The sequence below is a fragment of the Hippopotamus amphibius genome, chromosome 3, assembly GCF_030028045.1.
Source record: "Hippopotamus amphibius kiboko isolate mHipAmp2 chromosome 3, mHipAmp2.hap2, whole genome shotgun sequence".
NCBI classification, from domain to species: Eukaryota; Metazoa; Chordata; class Mammalia; order Artiodactyla; family Hippopotamidae; genus Hippopotamus; species Hippopotamus amphibius.
The window spans coordinates 81,025,563-81,045,470 of record NC_080188.1 but is presented as its reverse complement, the minus strand read 5'-3'; the positions used below and the strand labels follow the sequence as shown (position 1 = coordinate 81,045,470).

At 34.2% G+C, this 19,908-nt stretch overlaps 1 protein-coding gene across 6 annotated transcripts in view; it reads left to right on the top strand.

Annotated features, from left to right (window-relative positions):
- LRBA (LPS responsive beige-like anchor protein) overlaps positions 1-19,908 on the top strand; it is a 687,888-nt gene that overhangs the window by 518,332 nt on the left and 149,648 nt on the right. For all 6 annotated transcript variants that reach the window (XM_057725704.1, XM_057725703.1, XM_057725702.1 and 3 more), the window contains 2 exons: positions 4,828-4,968; positions 6,005-6,124. In XM_057725704.1, the coding sequence (XP_057581687.1) occupies positions 4,828-4,968; positions 6,005-6,124 (261 nt within the window). The remainder of the gene's footprint in view (positions 1-4,827; positions 4,969-6,004; positions 6,125-19,908) is intronic.

Sequence of the window (19,908 nt, the reverse complement as noted above, 5' to 3'; positions counted from 1 at the left end):
TAGTCAGTCTCTTTTGCCCCCCCTTCATGAGCCCGTTTTCACTTTTGACAGCTCTTCCCCACTCTGCTGTTTACCCACAAATTGTATGTTTGTGATATGCTATCCTTTAGTGTTTTCACAGGCCCCGTTTCTGAGTCTTATGCTCCATAATGACCTTTTTCTTTTCCTCTGATCTTCTCTCCTGCTTCTCATCCCCAGATGTTAGGGTTTAATGATTTTCCAAAGAAAGCTTTCACAGAAAGATGGAAAAACTCTTTTGAGACTTAGATTTTCAAAAAGAAGGTAGTTACCTCAAGCAAATCTATACTTTTTAGAATTTCTGAGATTTCTTGCCAATTCCCTACAACGTTCTTATTCTTAGTCATTGTAACCAATGGTCCAACAGGTTGGAACTTCACTTCTGGAAAGTTGCTATAAGTTAGAACAGTTCACATATAAATCTCCAAAGGAAGAAGGAATTCTGGTGTTGGTGATAGTAGCAATTAAAGCCACTTTACTAGCAGCTGCCCTTGCTGAGTACTTTGTGCCAGGAGCTCCTCTAAGCACTTTGCATATATCTCTAAATATCTTTAAATAGTCTTTGAAATAAACCTATTAAATAAATACCATATGTGAAAAATGGAAGTGTAGAAAAGTGGGAAATTGTTGAAATTAGGAAAAACATTTTGTAATACAGCAGTTTATGGATAAAGTGGCCCAAAGACTGGATTTGAATACTGGGTTTGTGTCTGCTAGATTTATGTTGATTTTGAGCAGAGTTATTTCCTTAAATATGAAAATAGGATACTTTTTTTCATCATTATTAAAATAGGGATATCTAGTTCACATTTATTGTGAAAATAGATAATAAAGTTTTATAAAATATAAAATGTAAGCTGGGGGTTATTAATTAGATAACTTCAGGTAAGATTTCCTAACATTTTTAAAAAGAAAGCAAAAACTTAGAATGTATGAACACTACAGTCTCTTCTTTTTACAGCTTAACATTCACTGGTAATCAGATGAAAGAGTCTGTGCTGGGTGGTTGAAGGGGTCTTTGAATCCAGTACTATTTGTTTTTAATTAATGTGGTACTAGATGATTGTAACTTGCTTGACATTTCATATGCTTTTCACAGTAAACTTTGGAGGCCCTTTGGACTTTTGAAAGATTATTTTGTTTTTGGTTATGTTCTTGAGGTAGGGTAATGCAGTTTTGGAGTCTGCTGTGTTCTGTTAGGCTTCTGACAGATAATGCTATACTGCATATACCAGATAATGGTATACTGCATATACTATTAGATAATTGTGATGCTTAATTACATTCTTTCCTAATAGACAACATTAATTTCATCAGCCTTGTTTAATGGCTTTTTTTTCTTAAATATTCTTGATCAAATAAGCTGAAAAATAACAATTATTATTACTAATAACTTACTGTATGCCAGGCACTGAACTGGGCACTTTACTTGCAGTATTTTTGTATCTCTAATGATTAGCAAAATTACTTCTCAAGAAAGGTAACAAAAATTTTTTTATTGTAATACTCTTAAAAAACCTGATTTAGAAAGCTTTGCTTTGCATATCTTGTTCTGAAAGGTATCAGACAAGAATCTCAAACAGAATACTTATCAGTCTCCCACAGTTGTCAATTTTGCTGTTTATGAGATTAATATGTCCTATGTGTAGTGGATTTTCTTTTTCTATTCATACATTTTCAGGAGTTCTGGTGTTCTTTTTTCTTTAATTTGTCTTTTCCTATTTTAATCCAAGTTCTTTTTCCCATTTTTTTAAACAAAATGCTTGTGTTGGTAGTCCTGATACTCTAATTTTTAAATCATTCCATTTTATTTGATCCACTTTTTTATCTTGTTGTGATTAAGGTTCTTTTATTATTTTGAGATTTAAAAAACCTTGTATAATTCTATTTGTTAGCTTTTTGTACTGTTTAAAATTATTTTTCTATATCCTAGGGCTATTTATATTTACCTGGTTATGAACTTGAATTATACCTCTCTAATCAATACTTATTTTTTATTGATTTTTTTCCAGGAAGTTATGACCATTTTAAATGACCAGTATTTTTGCCCTTCTTCCTTTAATCAATTTGCTGATTTTGAAAAATAATCCATCAAGCTTTTACAGTTAAATTGTACAAAGAGCTTTTTGTAGGATGATAGTACTAGGCATCTTCCTGAATTGCCCTCCATTTGTTACTCTTAATATACTGTATAAGTAAGAGGAGCCATCAGCATTTACTTTTAGTTCTTTTGCAGAGATGAATAAACATCTTGAAATGCTGATTTAGATGATGTTTTAAAAATGCTGTGATGCACTTTGGTGTATGACTGACTCTTGCTTAGTTAAATGTTTTGCAGCATTATAACATAGTTGGATTCAGCTCATCTTTTAAAGCAGTTGTCAGAAAAATATGGGCCAGCATGGTAGAATGTATTAGCTCAATACATTGTCTCCATTTTATTATGAAGCTGCTGAGGAAGCTGTGATATACAGCACTGTCATTACAGATCTATTGTTAGGACGGTTCCACAGTCTTCTTTGCACTGCCATTAATTTATAGCAGTAAACAATATGTAGCCTTCCAACTGCAGCAAAGCAGAATCTTTTAATGAGGTGGATGTTATTACCACAATAAATCAGTGCTTTCGCGTAATGTATAATTCAATGTGTGTATTCCCACTGTAACTTCTCTGAGTAAGCTGATAGTGTATCATTGTCATTGCACAGCTCCACTGGTCTCGCTCTTTTTTTTTTAACCTTCTTTTATTTGGGGACTTCTTTTTTATATGCTTGCAAATAAATGCGGTATGTCTTGCTAGCTGTCCTGTAGCAGGCTTCAGAAACCAACTGTAACAATAACAGCCAGAATCAATACTGTGGATTCTACCTATATGGGTCTCTGCACGATGCTGTGTTTTTCAGATGCTGGTGAAATCAATCCTAATTGGTTTCAGCATTATATTCAAGAAGCGTGATTCTATAAGTATTGATTTTGGGGGTGTACTCATTTGGAGAGTAATAAAAATAGGAGCAGATAAAGTGAATACGTAATATGCTGCAGAACCATCCAAAAGGAGCATTGATTTTATTTTTAATTCACATAATTTGTCTTCCAATGATTTTATTTCTTCTTTCTTTCCTTTTGCATGGCTCAGCCTTCAGGGACAACAACTAAAATACATTTAAAGGCATTCCAAATTGGTTCTGTAACAAAGATTTCTTGGAGTCAGTTCCATTCTTAACTGGCATAAATTTAGTAAATCAGATTTAATTCTTTTGTATGGAAACTAATGCTTTAAAATATGGCATTTTAAATGGTATACTGTGATACTGATTTAAAATAATCAACTAAAGGTTTTTAAAAATTTGCTTGTAAAGTAAAAAAAATGGCTTAAAATAAAATGTTGATTAGAACCATCCTATTGAAAGAGAATGAAAGGTACTAGAGATAAATAGCAGTTTTGAAAAAATAATTAACAATTTAAGAAATATAGCCAAAATGATCATTTAAAATGTTGCTTAAAATTACTTTTTAACATGGAAAGCAGTTTAAAAACTAGTTTAACATTGCTTCATTTTCGATAGAATATTTCTGAATGCACCTATTTTAAAACCAGTATTTTAAATTTTGGTTTAACATTTTTTTGCACAAATGATCAGATACTTTCTCGTATAAATAAGGAATGATTAACTGATAGTTTTTCATTAAAGAAAGTAATCTTACTTTTTTTTTCAGTGAATTGGTACTTATATTTTAAATAAAGAATAGAGATTTTCTAGAGATTGAAATGTTTTGTGAGAATGAATTGTTACTTGTTCTTTAAACCCTTAGACCCCTTTGAGAATTTTGGAATACTCTGTATGTCTTCCTGAAGAAAATGTACATGTGCATAATCACACGTTACTCCCCTTTAATGGAGTTCATGAATTCCCTGAATAACAACAGCAGCAGCAACAGTAACCATACCAGCTAACATTTATTAGTCTTTTCTTATGCCAACCAATATTCTGGGGACTTATAGGCTATGGTATTATTCAGACTTTACCCCAATGCTAAAAGATAACCTTAAAAATAATAGTATTCATTGAATATTGTCAGGCATGGGTTTGTCCCTCCATGTACTTACTCATTTTGTTTTCCAAAACAACCTTCTGACTGGGTACTATTATCACTCCAGTAAGCCCAGGCTCTTCATCACTTTGCTGTACTGCTTTTGGGACCTCTGTTGTAATGTATTGATGTTCAAGCTCGTAATCTGTCTAATATTCTATTCATGTTACATATTAAAAAAAAATTCTTACAGGCATGTTTTTATTGTCTAAATTCTGATTTTACTCATGGTAGAAAATTCTAGATTTACATTTAATGTCTTTTTCACACAGTCTCCTCCGTGCACTCCTCTTCTCCCCCCTGCCCTCCAAATTTTGTTCCATCCTTAGAATCTATGATATGTTCATCCTTTAGCTTCAAGATTCTGTTTCTGGTTGTTGCTTCTAATGAACTAAAGAGGATTTTACAGGTGCTTTCCAAAGTATCATGTAATTATCTTCATGCAAATGCTGGTTTCGGGCTGATTAAAGACCTTTATTCAATGGAAACTAGACTTATTGAGAAATGATGTTTCTCCATTCATTTACATGTTTGTATTTAAGGTGCACTGAAAAATAAATTTTCCATCCACTCTGTGACTGTAACACTGCTTTAATTTCGACAGTATGTACTTTTAATTCACTTTCATACTTGGTAATAAGATACCATTTGAAGAGAGAAAGAAATAAAGGACAATTGCATTTATGTGTTCTTGTTTTTTCTTCTCCCCATTGGCAGCCAGTAGGAGCTTTGAATCCAAAAAGAGCAGCATTCTTTGCAGAGCGTTATGAATCCTGGGAAGATGATCAGGTTCCGAAGTTCCACTATGGCACTCATTACTCAACTGCAAGTTTTGTTCTTGCATGGCTGCTAAGAATAGTAAGTTCAATTTGAATAATAAATTATGAATAAGTAAATTCATTGCTGTGGAGAATATGCATTGATTAAAAATCATCAGCATCTTTTTCGACGGGTAAAGTTTTTTTTCAATGATTGAGGCTCTAATTTTATAAGTATCTCTTTATCCCATTTGGTCTGTATTTTATAACATGTTACTGTAGAATGGCCATAAAAATGTTTCACCTGGAATTGTGTGAATTTTTTTCTTTAAATTTGCCTCTTCAAATGGTTGATATCTTACCAGACTCTAAATTGTAACATATGTTATTTTCAAATGTAGTCTATTAAAATAAGAACTAAATAAGATTCCCTTAACACAAACATGTATTCAAATATTTTGGAAACTTCAATTACCCCAAATGGAATAAGGTGTGATTGTAATTTACATCAAGACTGCTGTGTATTGATAACATATTGGTTAAACAAGAAATGTTTCTGTAAAATTGAAAGGTGATTCATCTACTAGAAAGTAATTTCTTTGGGAAAGCATTAGCAGCACATCATTAATTAAAGCTTGTTAGAAGGGTACAGGCAGACATAAATCCTAGAGGTAATTTATAGTGCTTAGCTAATTTCAAGCAATTATCCACTAATATGTGTTTAAGTGTTCTTTAACTAAGAGGAGGCCTTTAAATCTTCCAAACATTTTTCTTTTCTTAATCATAAATTAAATATTGAGCCATAACAATAGGAAAATTACATATTGGACTATTTCCCTGTACTATGAAGAAAACGCAGTCTAATTTATGTCTGAATGTTATTAATAAATTGTTCTTGGAAAGGAAGAGAGTCTGAAAAATATTGAAAATACCAAATTTTGGAAATATTTCTTCTGAAACAAAAATAATTTAAGAACATTAATGTAATACTTTAGGTATAATTCCCGGTCTATGCCTAGTAGATATTACTGGTTAATATCTATTGGTCACTAAGTATTTAGATATAAAGATTTATAAAAACCACATTTTTGTGCATCAGGTAACATATGGAATTTTTTAAACTGCTTATTTTATAGGAACCCTTCACAACTTATTTCCTAAATTTACAAGGAGGGAAATTTGATCATGCAGATCGAACTTTTTCATCAATTTCCAGAGCTTGGCGAAACAGTCAGCGTGATACATCTGATATTAAGGTACAGAAATGTTTAATTTACAATTATTATTGCCGGTATGTTTCTTATTGAGTGGATGTTGATAATTTCTCTCTTGCAATACAGCCCTATTTAACTAAAGATGAGGCCTTAGTTAAATGACCAATAACCACTCTATAAGATTTCTTTCTCTTTTTCTGTTTCTCTACCTCGCATGTCTGTCTCTTTCTGTCTGTCTCTCTCCTCTCTCTCTCTTTAATTGTGGAACAGTTGTTTTCCTTCCTCTTTGGAATCTTTTTTAAAGGAAAAATATCGTGGTATGGATGTAAGGCCGCATGCTTAATGGAATTCGAATCTCAATGAATAAAATTAATATAATCAGAAAAATACTATGAGAAAAATCTCAGACATTTAATTTATTTCATTTTATCAATACTTTTAGCAATCCCCTGTCTCTATTCTTAACGTAATCATCTTTACCTGCTGCTGGTTCTAAACGCATACCTGACTCTGCTTGGTATAGAATTGCATTACTGTTGAGAGGAAATGAGTTCTTCTTCATATATGTTTGTGCAGTACTGTAAAAGATCAAAAACTTTGCACAGTAGCTAATATAATACTTGCTTTTGCTTCTAGCCTCAGAAGTACTGTATTTTATTTTTGTGACATAGTATCTCTTTCTTTACTGTTTAGATGCTGTTGAGTAAAACAAGATATGCCTATGGTTGTGTGCTTATGGTGTCATAAAGAGCTATGACTTACACATAAATAATTACACTATATAGGAGAAAATGATAAGTAACATATATGAGAAATATTTAGGTTTAAAAGAGGAAAAGTTACATTACTAATGTTTATGTTACTATAGAGTACTTTAAAAATTTCATTAAAATGATAATTGTATCTTACTTTTAGTCTTGTGTTACAGTCTATAAAATGTGTTCACATACTTTATTTTACTGGAGTATAAAATTGCTTACATCCAGGATATTTTATTGAAGAAGATTCCATCATATGCAGAAATAATCTTTTCTTTTGGAACATCTATAGGAATTTTTGATATCACAAATAATGTACTCTGAAATACTCTTGAAATTATATATTATATTCCTTAAGAATCATCAGTAGATAACTTTGAAATGGATAATTAGATAACAGTAAATTAGAATACTTAACAGGTTTAATAATTGTTTCTACTTCCAATCTCAAAGCTATTTGTTTACTTATTTTAACTCTTTGAGAAGTAATAAGAGTTATGGATATATGAAAACATTGATAAGACTGACTTTTTGTTATCAAAGTAAAGACATGAAAAAATTTTTTAATTTTTAAATTTCTTTATTTTTTAAGCATTTCATGACCAAGTTATAACCTCATAGTTAAGTTTGGTAATAGAGGTGTAAACAAGAACAAAATTATAAATTTGATTTTTTTTTCTGCTCTATAATAGAGAGGTAGTGGATATCTTCAAATTTCTCTCTCTCTATACTAGATATTCCTGCTTAATGCTTTGTTGGGCAAGAGATGCATGTGATAGATCCTTGTAGTTTTGTTCTCTCTTTTCTCTAAATCTCAGCCTTTTTCTCTCAAGATTCTTTAATTAGCACGTGTCTGGTTCCATTTCCCCCAAAATTTCCTTTAAAATACCCCACTTGTAAAAAATAAAATAAAGCCACACAAAACAGCTACATCATTAGAAAACAAAACCCCCAAAACCCATATGAACTTCACTTTTCTCCTTCCTTATTTTTCTCATGACTCTTGCTTCTTCACAAATAATGACTGAGATCCATCTCACTTCCCTTTGAATGCCTCAGCAGACGTTGATAAAAACAGCCCCAATTACTAAACAAGTACTAGAATTTTAGTTTTTGTTGTTGTGCTACTTAATTTTTAGCTTCCTAGCCTAGTTATATAGGGCATCTAAATGAAGAAGTAAAATGCTAAGTTAAGGAAGAAGTTAAAAGAAAAATAAAAGAATTAAAAATTCCAAGTGTCAAGTTGATTGGAGCCTGCTTAGAAATATACCTTTATTCTTGAATACTTTTTCATTTTGTTCAGAGGCACAGAAATTTTCTTCAGGACTAACGTGAATGAAACCCACTTGCTCTTCTAACCAATATGTATATTCTCCTAATTTTCTTTTCTTTTTTTTTAAACCACAAAATATCTGTAAGGTGGATAGGATATTGATAAATTACTCCATTATCTATGTTAATAACCTGGTAATTTGGACTCCACAACTTAGTGAATTCTTTGAAAAGTATATATGATTACACAGGCTATAGGCTATTTAAAGAGTCTCCCTATATTGGTCCTCGTACAATTGAAAAGGGATTTAATCATGCCTCTTTCTATTTTTTATTTTTTTGGTCTTGTCTCTTCATGTTGCATTCTAACACTTTATAAAGCATGTTTAAATTATTATAATAATGTAATGTGTAGGAATGAATGTATTAAGAAAGCATATTTAAATCACTATAATAAACATTTAATTGAGATATAACTCGTATTTCAGGTGGAATCGTATTAATTATAGTCTGATCTTTGTGTTTTCTTGTTAGAGTTTCTAGAAATACTAAGGAAAATGTTAAACAGTAGAGAGGTGATAGTGAAGTTTGAGAGTGAGTGTAGGAATCACTTTATTGAGTGGATTGTAAGGTCGACCTTGCTTGATAATATACATTCTCTAATGTTTTCATGACATTTTACAAAAATGAAATATTGTGAGGTAGATAGAAGATTTATTTAAATTAATTTTTCAGGGGAATCCTCTGATGATCCAGTGGTTAGGACTCTGTGCTTTCACTAAAGCCAAGGGCATGGGCTCAGTCCCTGGTCAGGGAACTAAGATCCTGCAAGCCATGCAGTGTAGCCCAAAAAAAAAAAAATTAATTAATTTTTCAGGAAAAATAAGAATAACATGGTAATATTTCTAGTACTTAACTTTTTTTGGTAAAGAAGAACTGTCGCTGTAATATCTCAGGATCCCTATTTCTTGCATTCTGGTAATCCTCGGAGAATAATTTTACTGAAAAATAAAGGTTATTCCTAAGAAATAAAAGTTAAAATATTATTTTTATTTCAGAGAAGAAAGAGACATTATTAGATTTCACTAAAGCAGTCTTTGATTTTTAGCATGATTTACCATTTTGAAATTGTGGAGTTCACTTGTATTTCAGTGCATCATTGATGGTTCCATTTCAGACCTGACCCTCAGTGATGCTTTTTATTCTATCTGGATAAGTAGTTCAGAAGTGTTGATCAGTTCTCTAACTAGGCTTACCAAACTGTCCTATAGAAATGTAATGTCAACCATAATTACGATTACATATGTAATTTTAGATTTTCTTGTAGTCACATTTTAAAAAGTTAACAGGACCATGTGAAATTGATTTTAAGAATATATTTAACCTCCTATATCCAAAATATTTTTATTTCAACATGTAACCAATATAAAATTATTAATTAGATATTTTACATTCTTTTTTTAAATCCTAAGTCTTTGAGATCTGATCTGTATTTTATATTTACAACAGGTCTCTTCTCTGACTAGCCACATTTCAGTTGTTTAATAGCCACTTGTAGCTAGTGGCTACTCCATTGGGCAGTGCAGACTTAGGGCTTTGTTTGGCATCACACCAAGGGATAGCTTTCTGCTTATGGAAGGAAGAATACCTTCATCCTCTTTGCACAGCGATGTTCCTGATGTTGTACTCCATCTACATATGAACTGACAGGTAGTAGCAATAATAGCTAGTCTTGAGGACTGAAATAGAAAGTGCTGAATTTGGGTTGGAGAATCATAACTGTGATAAATAATATTTTAAAATCCCCAGCAGACTCTGTGTTTCAAGTCTTAACACAATCATTTAAGTTTAGAAACTGAGGTGTAAAATAGATTACTGTCTTCAGCCTGAAACATCATGACCAAATCTTGTGGAACAAATCAGACTCATAAAGCTTGAATGCACTTCATAAGGGAGTCGCATCTAAATATTAGGCAAATATCTGAGCTTTTCTAGGCAGTTCATTGTCACTGATTTCCACTCCCAGCCCCGCCCCCTCTTGAAGCAGCATACACGTTTTCAGGTACCTTTAGTGTCAATAAATTTAATCTGATGATTAAATACAGTCTGATTTGCTGCAGTTTAAACTTGTTTCCCTCTCTCCTACAGAAATGATTAACAAATCAGGATCTGAGAGTGGAAGGAGTCATGTGTCTCCTGGGTTCGTTATTTTAGATGCGGGCAGTAGTAAATGGATCTTTTACATTCTTTACATCTTTTACATGGAGATTATTGGAGAACCATACTTCTCTAGAAGCTCAGAGTTTCGTACAAAATTATTTTTTATAATAATCTGTGCTGAAAATAAACTTAGAGTAGAAAGTCTGATGGAATCCTGAGATAGCATTTAATTCTTAAAGTTTTTATTTTAATTGAGTTTATGCACAGTCAGGCCCTGGTTGTGATACAGCGCTGAATGAGACAAAAGCATTGCCTTCAGTGAACTTTTGCACTAAAGGGCATACTGACAATAAAAGCATTCCAGCCATTCAGTATAATAAAGGCTCTGTGGCTCACAGAACCAGGATCTGAAATGAAGAGAAGGGAGAGGAAAGAGGAAATCCAAGGCCTATCGTGAGGTGCCTTATAAGCTTTGGTAAGGAGATTGGACTTTATCCTGGGGGCAGTGGGGACCTGTTGGTGTTTGAATGTGTATTACACTATGTGCAGGAGTGGGAACAGTTAGTAAGCTGTTGAAGTCATGGGGTGAGAAGCAGTTGGAGGCTTCAACTCAGTAGTGGCAGTGGTACTGGAGAAATGTGATGAATTTAAGACATATTTAAAAGGGTAAGAACTGTTAGGATTTGGTGATTGATTTGTCTGCTGAGATCGAAATTAAATTTGACTTGGACATATATAGAAAACACAGAAGAAGAACAAGTTTAGTTAGAGCATGGGAACCTAGCTCCCTACCTTCAGGGAGAAAACTTCCTATGACAGGTGAATTTAAATCCCACAAACACATTTAATTAAGCCAGCATTTATTGATTATTTTATCATATGCAATACATGGTAGAGAGTGTATGGGGTTAAAAGGGTAAGATAAACACAGTTCTTTACTTCAGATATCTCCAGGTGAGAACGACAGGTATACATAAAAATCTATTTTTAGTACACGTTAGACAGTGCTAAGTGCTGTAATAACATATAAACAAAATGAAATTAATTCTTCCTGGGAGGAGTGGGGTTGTCAGTGACTTCATAGAGTAAGTGATATTTGAGTTGTCTCTTAAAGGATACAGGGGAATCTTAACCCTCCCAGATTTACATCTGTAGCGTGTACACATCTCCTGATGATCTCTGACTTGCTCCTTAGCGTCTCCATTTGAATATGTAAAATGTATCTCAAATTTAACACATTCAAAACAAAATTCCTGATCTTCATTCCTTTAAAGCTGTTATTCTCACAGTCTTCCACTTCTTAGTAAGTGGTTTCCCTGTTTTGAGTAAAAGCTGAAGTCCTTACAATGGCAAGACCCTGCGGCAGCTACCCCTCCCCTCCAAAATCCTATTACATCTTGACTCCTTGGTACTGTTTGCCCTCTTGTCCACTCTGTTCTAGCCAGACCTCCTTGGTATTCCTCACAAACTCCAGTTATCTTCCCACCTAAGAGCCTTTGCTTTTACTTTTCACCTTAAAAATTCCTCCAGGTATCCTTACGGATTCATTCCTTCAGCCATTTCAACTCACTTTCTTAGTAAGGCCTTCTCTGCCCTCTTTCTTTAAAAGTACATTCCTCATCCCATGCACTTTAACTCACTTCTCAATTTCAGTTTACTTTCTATCACTTACCATCTACATACATGTCTTTATTTATTTGTTTGTTATTTATGTCTTATCCCACTGAAACATTAGTTCCACAAGAGCATGAATTTGGACTGTTTTGCTCAACAGTTGGTTTATTCTGAGAGCTTAAAACAGTGCCTGGAACATAGTAGGCACTAAGTTAAATATTTATTAAATTAATGCTTTGATGAAATGTAGAAGAGTGTTCTGGGCAAGGAAGATGACATGAACAAAATTCAGAGAAAATGCTTATTAGCACATTGGGGAATGCTTATTGGCCTGCTAATTGGTCTTACATGCTTGGTGGGTAGGAAACATAGAAAAGGAGAAATACTGAAAGGCAATTGTGGTCTAATATGAAAACCTTCAGTAATATTCTAAAGATATTTTTTGATTCGCAGTCCGTGCTATCTCTGTCACAGCTACTCAACTCTACCACTGTAGTGCAAGAGTAGCCATAGAACATATGCAAACAGATCAGTGTGACTGTGTTCCCATAAAAGTTAATTTACAGAAACAGGTGACAGCGTTTTGGCCCCTGGGCTGTATTTTACCATCCTCTGCTATAGCCAGTGAGGATCCATTTAAGATTTTGTAGTAATTGGCTCTATTATTATCATCATTATTTTTTAAAAAAGCACTTTGGCAGCAGTATGGAAAGTATTGGGAATGGGGTAAAGGGATGAGAGCTGGAGGTGGGGAGAAATGTTAGGAGGCTATGGCAGTTAAAAGTAAAGACGATAAGAGCCTCAGCTAGTTAAAGAGCTAAGGGGATGAATTCAAGGGGTGAGTTAAAAGTAATTCTCCAGGATGTGGCACTAGGTTGACTGTAAGGGATAAGAAGGCATAAAGATGATTCTTTAGATTGGGTGCCTAAATAAGTAATGATGCTATGTATTTTAATGAGGGTGGTATTTAGACCACATGTGTGAATTCCATTTTTGACACACTGATATGTTTTCAGAATAACTGGGATATTATCACCTACTAGTTGAAAATTCAAGCCTAAGCTTCATAATAGTGTCATAGGCATGTAGGGTAAGAAGTAGTATTAGGTGATACTTATCTTGAACTCCTCAAAACAATTGTCTAGTCTCTTGATCTCCACTTTCTCAGCTCCCATTATCTCCCAAGCCCAGTGGAATCAAGCTTTCTTTTCCACCACATTATTGAAATCAGTCTTGTCAGAGTCATGGATGAACAACTTCGATGTTGTCAAATGTAAATTTTCAGTTCTCATGGTACATGATCTCTCAGCATTATTGACACAGTTAATTAATCCATTTTCCTTGTTACATTTTCTTCACTTGATGAAGGAGCTGCCTTCTGCTGGCTATCTTCTTACCTTTTACTCAGTTTCCTTTACTGGCTTATCTTGTTTTTATACCCTAAATTACTGGAGTACCTTTCGGCTTAGTCTTCAGATCTCTTCTGTGTCAACACTTGCTCCCTAGGTGACCACACCTTACCTCATGGCTCTCTCCTGAATTCTAGAGCTATGTATCTAGCTCCCTTTGAGCTTGATGTATGTTTATAGGCATTTTCAACTGAACGTGGCCAGTATCAAACTCTGTATTTCCCTCTGACCCCTCTCTCTACCCTAAAGAAAAAGCCCTGTTCAATACCCACATTTGCCATATCAGCGAAAGACAGCACTGTTTACCCAGGTTGCTCAGGCCTTTAGAAAGTTTGGAATCTTTGATTCCTCCCTATCACATACACCTAACTGCCTGTCTTATCAACCTTCAGAATATGTCTAGAATCTGACCAGTTATCACCGCATCTATCACTAGGGCCCTGGCCCAAGTGACTATAAGTTCTCACTTCACCTGCTTCCCATATAGTGTTTTCTCCATACAGTAACAAAAATAATCTTTTTATAATATAAATCAGGTCATATCCCTCTGCTCACATCCATCCAATGACTACTCATCTGGCTTAGAACAAAATTCAGGTTGTTACTGTAGCCACTGAGGCCCTGTGTTATTCGGTTGCCTCTTTAATGACTCATCTCTTTTACTCTACTGCAGCCTCACTTGCCTTTGTTGTGGTTCCTCTTCAAAAATGCCAAGCCCGGGAGTTCCCTGGCAGTTCAGTGGTTAGGATGCCACATTTTCATTGCCGCGGGCGGGGTTTGATTCCTGGTCAGGGAACTAAGATCCAGCAGGCCGCGAGGCATGGCCAAAAAATGCTAAGTCCACTCCTGTTTTGGCGGCTTTGCATATAACATTCTCTCTGCCTAAACCACTTTCCCCCAGGTAATGTTTCGCTCATTCTGTTTTTTTCATTCAGGTCTCTGCTCAAATGTCACCTCCTCAGAGGGGACTTCCCTGGCCACCCTTTCTAAAATAACACCGCCCAACCTCCATCATTCTCTATCCCTTTATCTTTTTTTTTTTTAACTAATACTTGCCACCATTTGACATGATACATATGTTAGTTTGTTTATTTTATGTCTCCATAGCTACAGCTCTGTGAAGGTGGGAACTTTCTGTTTTGCTCACTTGGTAACCTCAGCATTTAGTGCCTTGCATTTAGTTAGAAATCAATAAATAGGAACTTCCCTGATGGTCCAGTGTTAAGAATCCGCCTTCCAGTGCAGGGGACGTGGATTCGATCCCTGGTCAGGGAACTAAGTCCGTGTGCTGCAACTACTGAATGAATGATCCACAACTAGAGAGCCTGTATGCCACAACTACAGAGCCCACACGCCACAACTAGAGAGAAGCCTGCGCGCCACAACGAGGAGCCCACATGCCGCAAATAAGACCCAATGCACGGTCTTAGTAAAATAAAATAAAAAAATATTTTAAAAATCAATAAATATTGGTTGAATGAAGGAAGAAATGAGTAGACATAAAGATATTAAGAAAAGAGGTGTCAGTGAAAAAGCCTAGGAAAAACAGAGAGGTCATTTGAGGAGAAAAAGGAGAGTATAAGACCATTTCAGCCAGAAGGGCACAGCAAAATCCAGTGGGTAGCTGCTCCACCAGGGCTACTGACATCTTATATTTTAGGAAGAGCTTATCTCTCCACAGGAGAACTGGTAGCTGAATGTCATCTGCTGACCAAGAGTTGTTAATGCTCTGATTTTCTACATTTTTACAATTAAGGCACATTGAGTTTTTGCTGTTATAGCTTTACCAGAAAAAGTCCATATGCACCTCCTTTCACTGATCATATCTTAGATATTCAATTTAAAAGTCTGTCTTAAATTTATTATGTATTGTTAGTGATGAATGTAAAATTTTATTGTTTGAAATCAGTAGGGTTAGTACAGTATATGCCATACTTTAAGTAAATAGAGTGCAATTAAATGCTAAGAGTTTACTAAATAATATTTAAAAAATAAATGACTATGAGTAATATTACAAGAATGTTTTAGCTTTAAAAATTAACCCTTAAAAGTATTAAATATATACTTGTTTGTTAGAAGTAATAATACAAAATAGAGATGATCAGAGAATAGTTTTATTTGTGTCTTATGAGATTTGTTAAACATGAGACCTTTGACTTGCCCTCCACTACCTCGGAAATCCCAGAGGCTATGATCTGAAGATAAGTTAGGTTTCTTTTTTCCTCTATCAGCATGTCTTCTACCATAATACATTCCACAGATGCTGATAGCATCAACGTTAGAGCCATTTTATAAGAAAATGTTAGTGGAACATAATTGCTGCACATTTATTTCTTGATGTATTTGTTAAGAGAAAAAGCTCAAATTAGGATGGTTTGATAGTTTTATTTTCTTCATTTATTCTTCCTATTTTCAAACAAACTTTTAAATAATTCAGAATTTTTAAAATGCTAAAGAAAGTAAAATTAAAATCTGACCCTTTTCTATACATCCTTTGCACATTTCTGGCATAGGTACTCCCTTCCTCTTCCTCTCTCCCTTCCTCCCTCCCTCCGTCCCTTCCTTCCTCCCTTTCTCCCTTCTTTCCTTCCTTCCTCCTTACCTCCCTCCCTCCTTCTCTTTCTCTCGCTTCATTCTCCCTGCTCCCTTCTCCCTCTCTCTGTCTCTGTCTCTCCCCCTCCCTTTTTCTTCCTTCTCTCTGTTTCTCTCCCTCTCCTTCTCTCCTCCTTCTCTCTCTATTTTGTCAGTCCGTCTTTTCCTCTCTCTCTCTTTCTCTCTCTTACACTCACATCCACATTAGAATGAGCTCAAGCTCCACATTGTTACCTCTCTCTTAACAATGTAGAACACGCACACTCTAACTGAACTATATATGTGTTCATCCTTGTTTTTATATATAACTTACAGATTTGTTAATTTAACCACATCTTTTTAACCCTTTTTTTCTTCGTGCAATAGGTTAAATAGTGTACCCATGTACTAATTTTTCTTAGCATTGCACTTTGTACTCTTATGTCTACAATGAACCATTTCTTTTTTGTGTGTTCTTTGAGAAAAATTACTTGAAAAACTGAATATTTCTCTTCTTATGCTACTTACATACTGGGCAGAAAAACAGTTTTTTAAGGCACTTAGAAAATGTTCCTATCTTCCTGAATTATAAAAATGTATACAGGTCAGCTGTAATTTGTTTTTTGATTTGGTGATCTTATGATATTTTTGTTCAGTGGAAAAATGTAGACCGTTCATTAATATATCTATAGATACTAACTTTTCTCCCCCATACTCATAGCAATATTTATGTATTTTACAACTTATTCCAGAAAAGATTTAAGGTGGGCATTTTATTTACATCTTTTCTTCTGGCAGTCACAGCTTACCCGTTATTTGCATTATTAATATCCATTATCTCGCCCCAAATTACAATTTCCTTGAAGAGAGGAGTCTGGAACAGCAAAGGATTCAGCAAAGATGTCCGGTCCAAATTTGGAAGTGAAAAAATATGTTGAAACAGGAGAGAATTGTAAAGTACTGAGAGTATTCATCATAAAGTGAGGCATGTTAAGCTGTACTATCATTGCTAATAAAAAAATAAATATGCTTTAAATGTGATAGTGGACTGCCTAGGTGGCGCAGTAGATAAGAACCTGCCTGCCAATACAGGGGACATGGGTTCCATCCCTGCCCCAGGAAGATACCACATGCCGCGGAGCAACTAAGCCTGTGCGCCACAACTACTGAGCCTGCGCTCTAGAGCCCGTGAGCCGCAACTATTGAGCCCATGTGCCGCAACTACTGAAGCCCATGTGCCTACAGCCTGTGCTCTGCAAGAAGGGCCACTGCAAGGAGAAGCGCACAGCACCACAACGAAGAGTAGCCCCCGCTTGCCACAACTAGAGAAAGCCTGTGTGCAGCAACTAAGACCCAACACAGCCAATTAAATAAATAAATAAATAAATAAATTTATAAAAATAAATAAATAAATGTGATAGCTATTTAGTAGGAACTAGTAAGTCTCAAGTATTTTTGTGGTCATATTTACTTTTACAAGTAAATTTTGTTTAAAATGCCCTTAGGATTATGTTAAATGCTTGAAGAGTAGCCATAATCAGTGAATTCCCTGTTGGCTTTAAGAATCAGGCAAGTTGAGTCTCTAATTCCGGCTCGTTATCAGGAGCCACATTAATGTTAATAATAATAATAGCAGTAGTAGCAGCAGCAGCAGTAGTATTAATAAGATCTTTTGTGCATGTAGAATTCTTTATTATCTCATATTAGCCTCATACAACCCTGTGTTTTAGAAAAGGCAATTGAGGTAAGTCAGGGTCAGAAAAATTAAATTAAGAGCATGTGACCAGTAAGTTGAATAGATAAGACTCAAACCCAGTTATTCTCTCCGCTATGTTAGATTGAGATAGATGATTTATTTGTTTGTAATCCATGATTTTTCTTTATTTTGAATTTGAAATACAAGTTTAATATCTAAAACCATACAGTATTTGTTTGGTCTGTCTGGAAGGATTATAGACTGTTTTTTCTTCTCCAATTTAAAAATCGCTGTTAATGTTTCTTTTACTAAAGGAGAAAAAAATAGCATTTTATCTACTCAATAAGGAGAAACTAAATTTAAATATCAATTTGAATACTCTCAGATATGCAGTCCATTTAAAATGACTTATACGTTCAACTCTAATAACTTTCTAAAAGATTTTCTCATGTGTGGGCTAACAAAATAAATACTTGAGAGTTAATATGTATCAGAACATGTGCTTTTTAAAATATATATTGTTCAGCAACTATTTTTTTGTTCATTAAGAAAGTTTATTTTGAACTTTTTCCAATGTAAAAAGCTAAAATTTTGCTTGCACGTCTTTTTTTTACCATCAGTGTCCCCAAAGCATTATACATTAAATTAGTTACCTTGCTATCATGCTTATATTTGACCTGTCAGGATTTCATATTTTAGTAAAAATAAAATAAAAATTTAACTTTAGTTCTGAAGTAGCATCTTTGTTTTTATTTCAGTTTTGATTATCTTGTTTCTTTGAATTAATAGACTAGTATTTGTCATGGTTACCCAGGTATTATTGAAGTGATGGTTTTAATTCAATGGACAGAATTGGTGACTATTAGAAGGTGAATCATACAGCTTCGCTGCAGAGGCCATTCATATCAATGGGGATCATACCTTAAAAAAGAAAACTGAAACATATGTGTGGTCACAACCAATCCTTGTCATTATGCCATGAAAGCCTTGGGATTTGTGATCAAAGCATTGGGCTTATCCTGAACTATGGTGTAACCTCTGGTTGAACCTTTCAAATTTTTATTTTAGGAGATGATACACTACATTTTGACCACGTTGCCTTACCTTAAGACCTGCTGCCTAATTATGTGATAGAGATTAAAATTATTGTCAACAAGTCAGAAGAAAATGTGAATTGTAAATATCTCTGTCTTCCGTCAGTGTTGTTTACTTATCATTTTCCACTGATGTTTTAAAGAATTGCTGAACATGTGTTTTTTATCCAGAGCTGAATGTTCTGTTCTGATGAATATAAAACATCCTTCACTTTGTAAATGTACATTAGAAGTATTAGAAAGACATAATATTTGACTCTATCACAAAATTTCATCTGTCAAAGGAGATAATTCTGAACTGCAATATTTGGTGTTATATCAAGGTATGGTTCTTGGAAAGATGCTTTTAGAATTAAGACAGTATTCTACTTATAACTTGACTGTCCCTATCATCCACAGTAAAATTCAGGCAGTAGATATACTTATTTATCGCTGTGGGTACATGTTGATGTACCTCAGTTGAGTTCAGCATGTTTATTTTATATTAAGAAGTGTTCATCAACTGATTTACTTATGCAGATTTCCTTATAATAAGATTGTAATATGTTTTAAATATATATGCTTACTCCTTTACTTAATTATCCTTATTTGATGATGTACTTTATACTATATATACTATATACTATACTTTGAATTGTGTTAGGATTTGGGATATTGTCATACTTTAAATTATCTCCTACTCCATGTATATAGTCCTCTCTAAACCAACTAAACAGTTCTTCATTGATCATTGGAAACACATGATATATGCACATTTCCGTCTCTGTACCTCTTCTTAAGATATTCCCCTTGTCAGGACTGTTCTTGTCTTTCCCCTCTGCTAACATTAATCTTTGACTGTAAGTACCATTCTTCAACCATTCATTCAACAGATTTTTACTGAATATCTAATGTCACTCACTGTGTCTAGGCTTTGGAGGTGTAGTGGAGAACAAGATACATAAAGTCCCAATTTAGAGGGAGCAATAATACAGTTTGATGAGTGTTATATTTGGGAAGTACAGTGTAATAGGTTCTTCTCCCCAAGGCTTTCTTTGACCACCCCAACTTTTAGACATCCTTTTCCCTTTTGAGTATCTAGAGTGCTATTTGTGCTTACAACCAATTTTCTCCTAATAAGTGTATCCTTTCACTGTTAGATCTGTGATCTGTAGAGGGGAAGTAGCACTCATGTCTCAATATCCCAAATCCTAACACAATTCTTTTCAGAGTAAAAATGAAATAAATGTTTTTTTGTGGTTATGATGTGTTA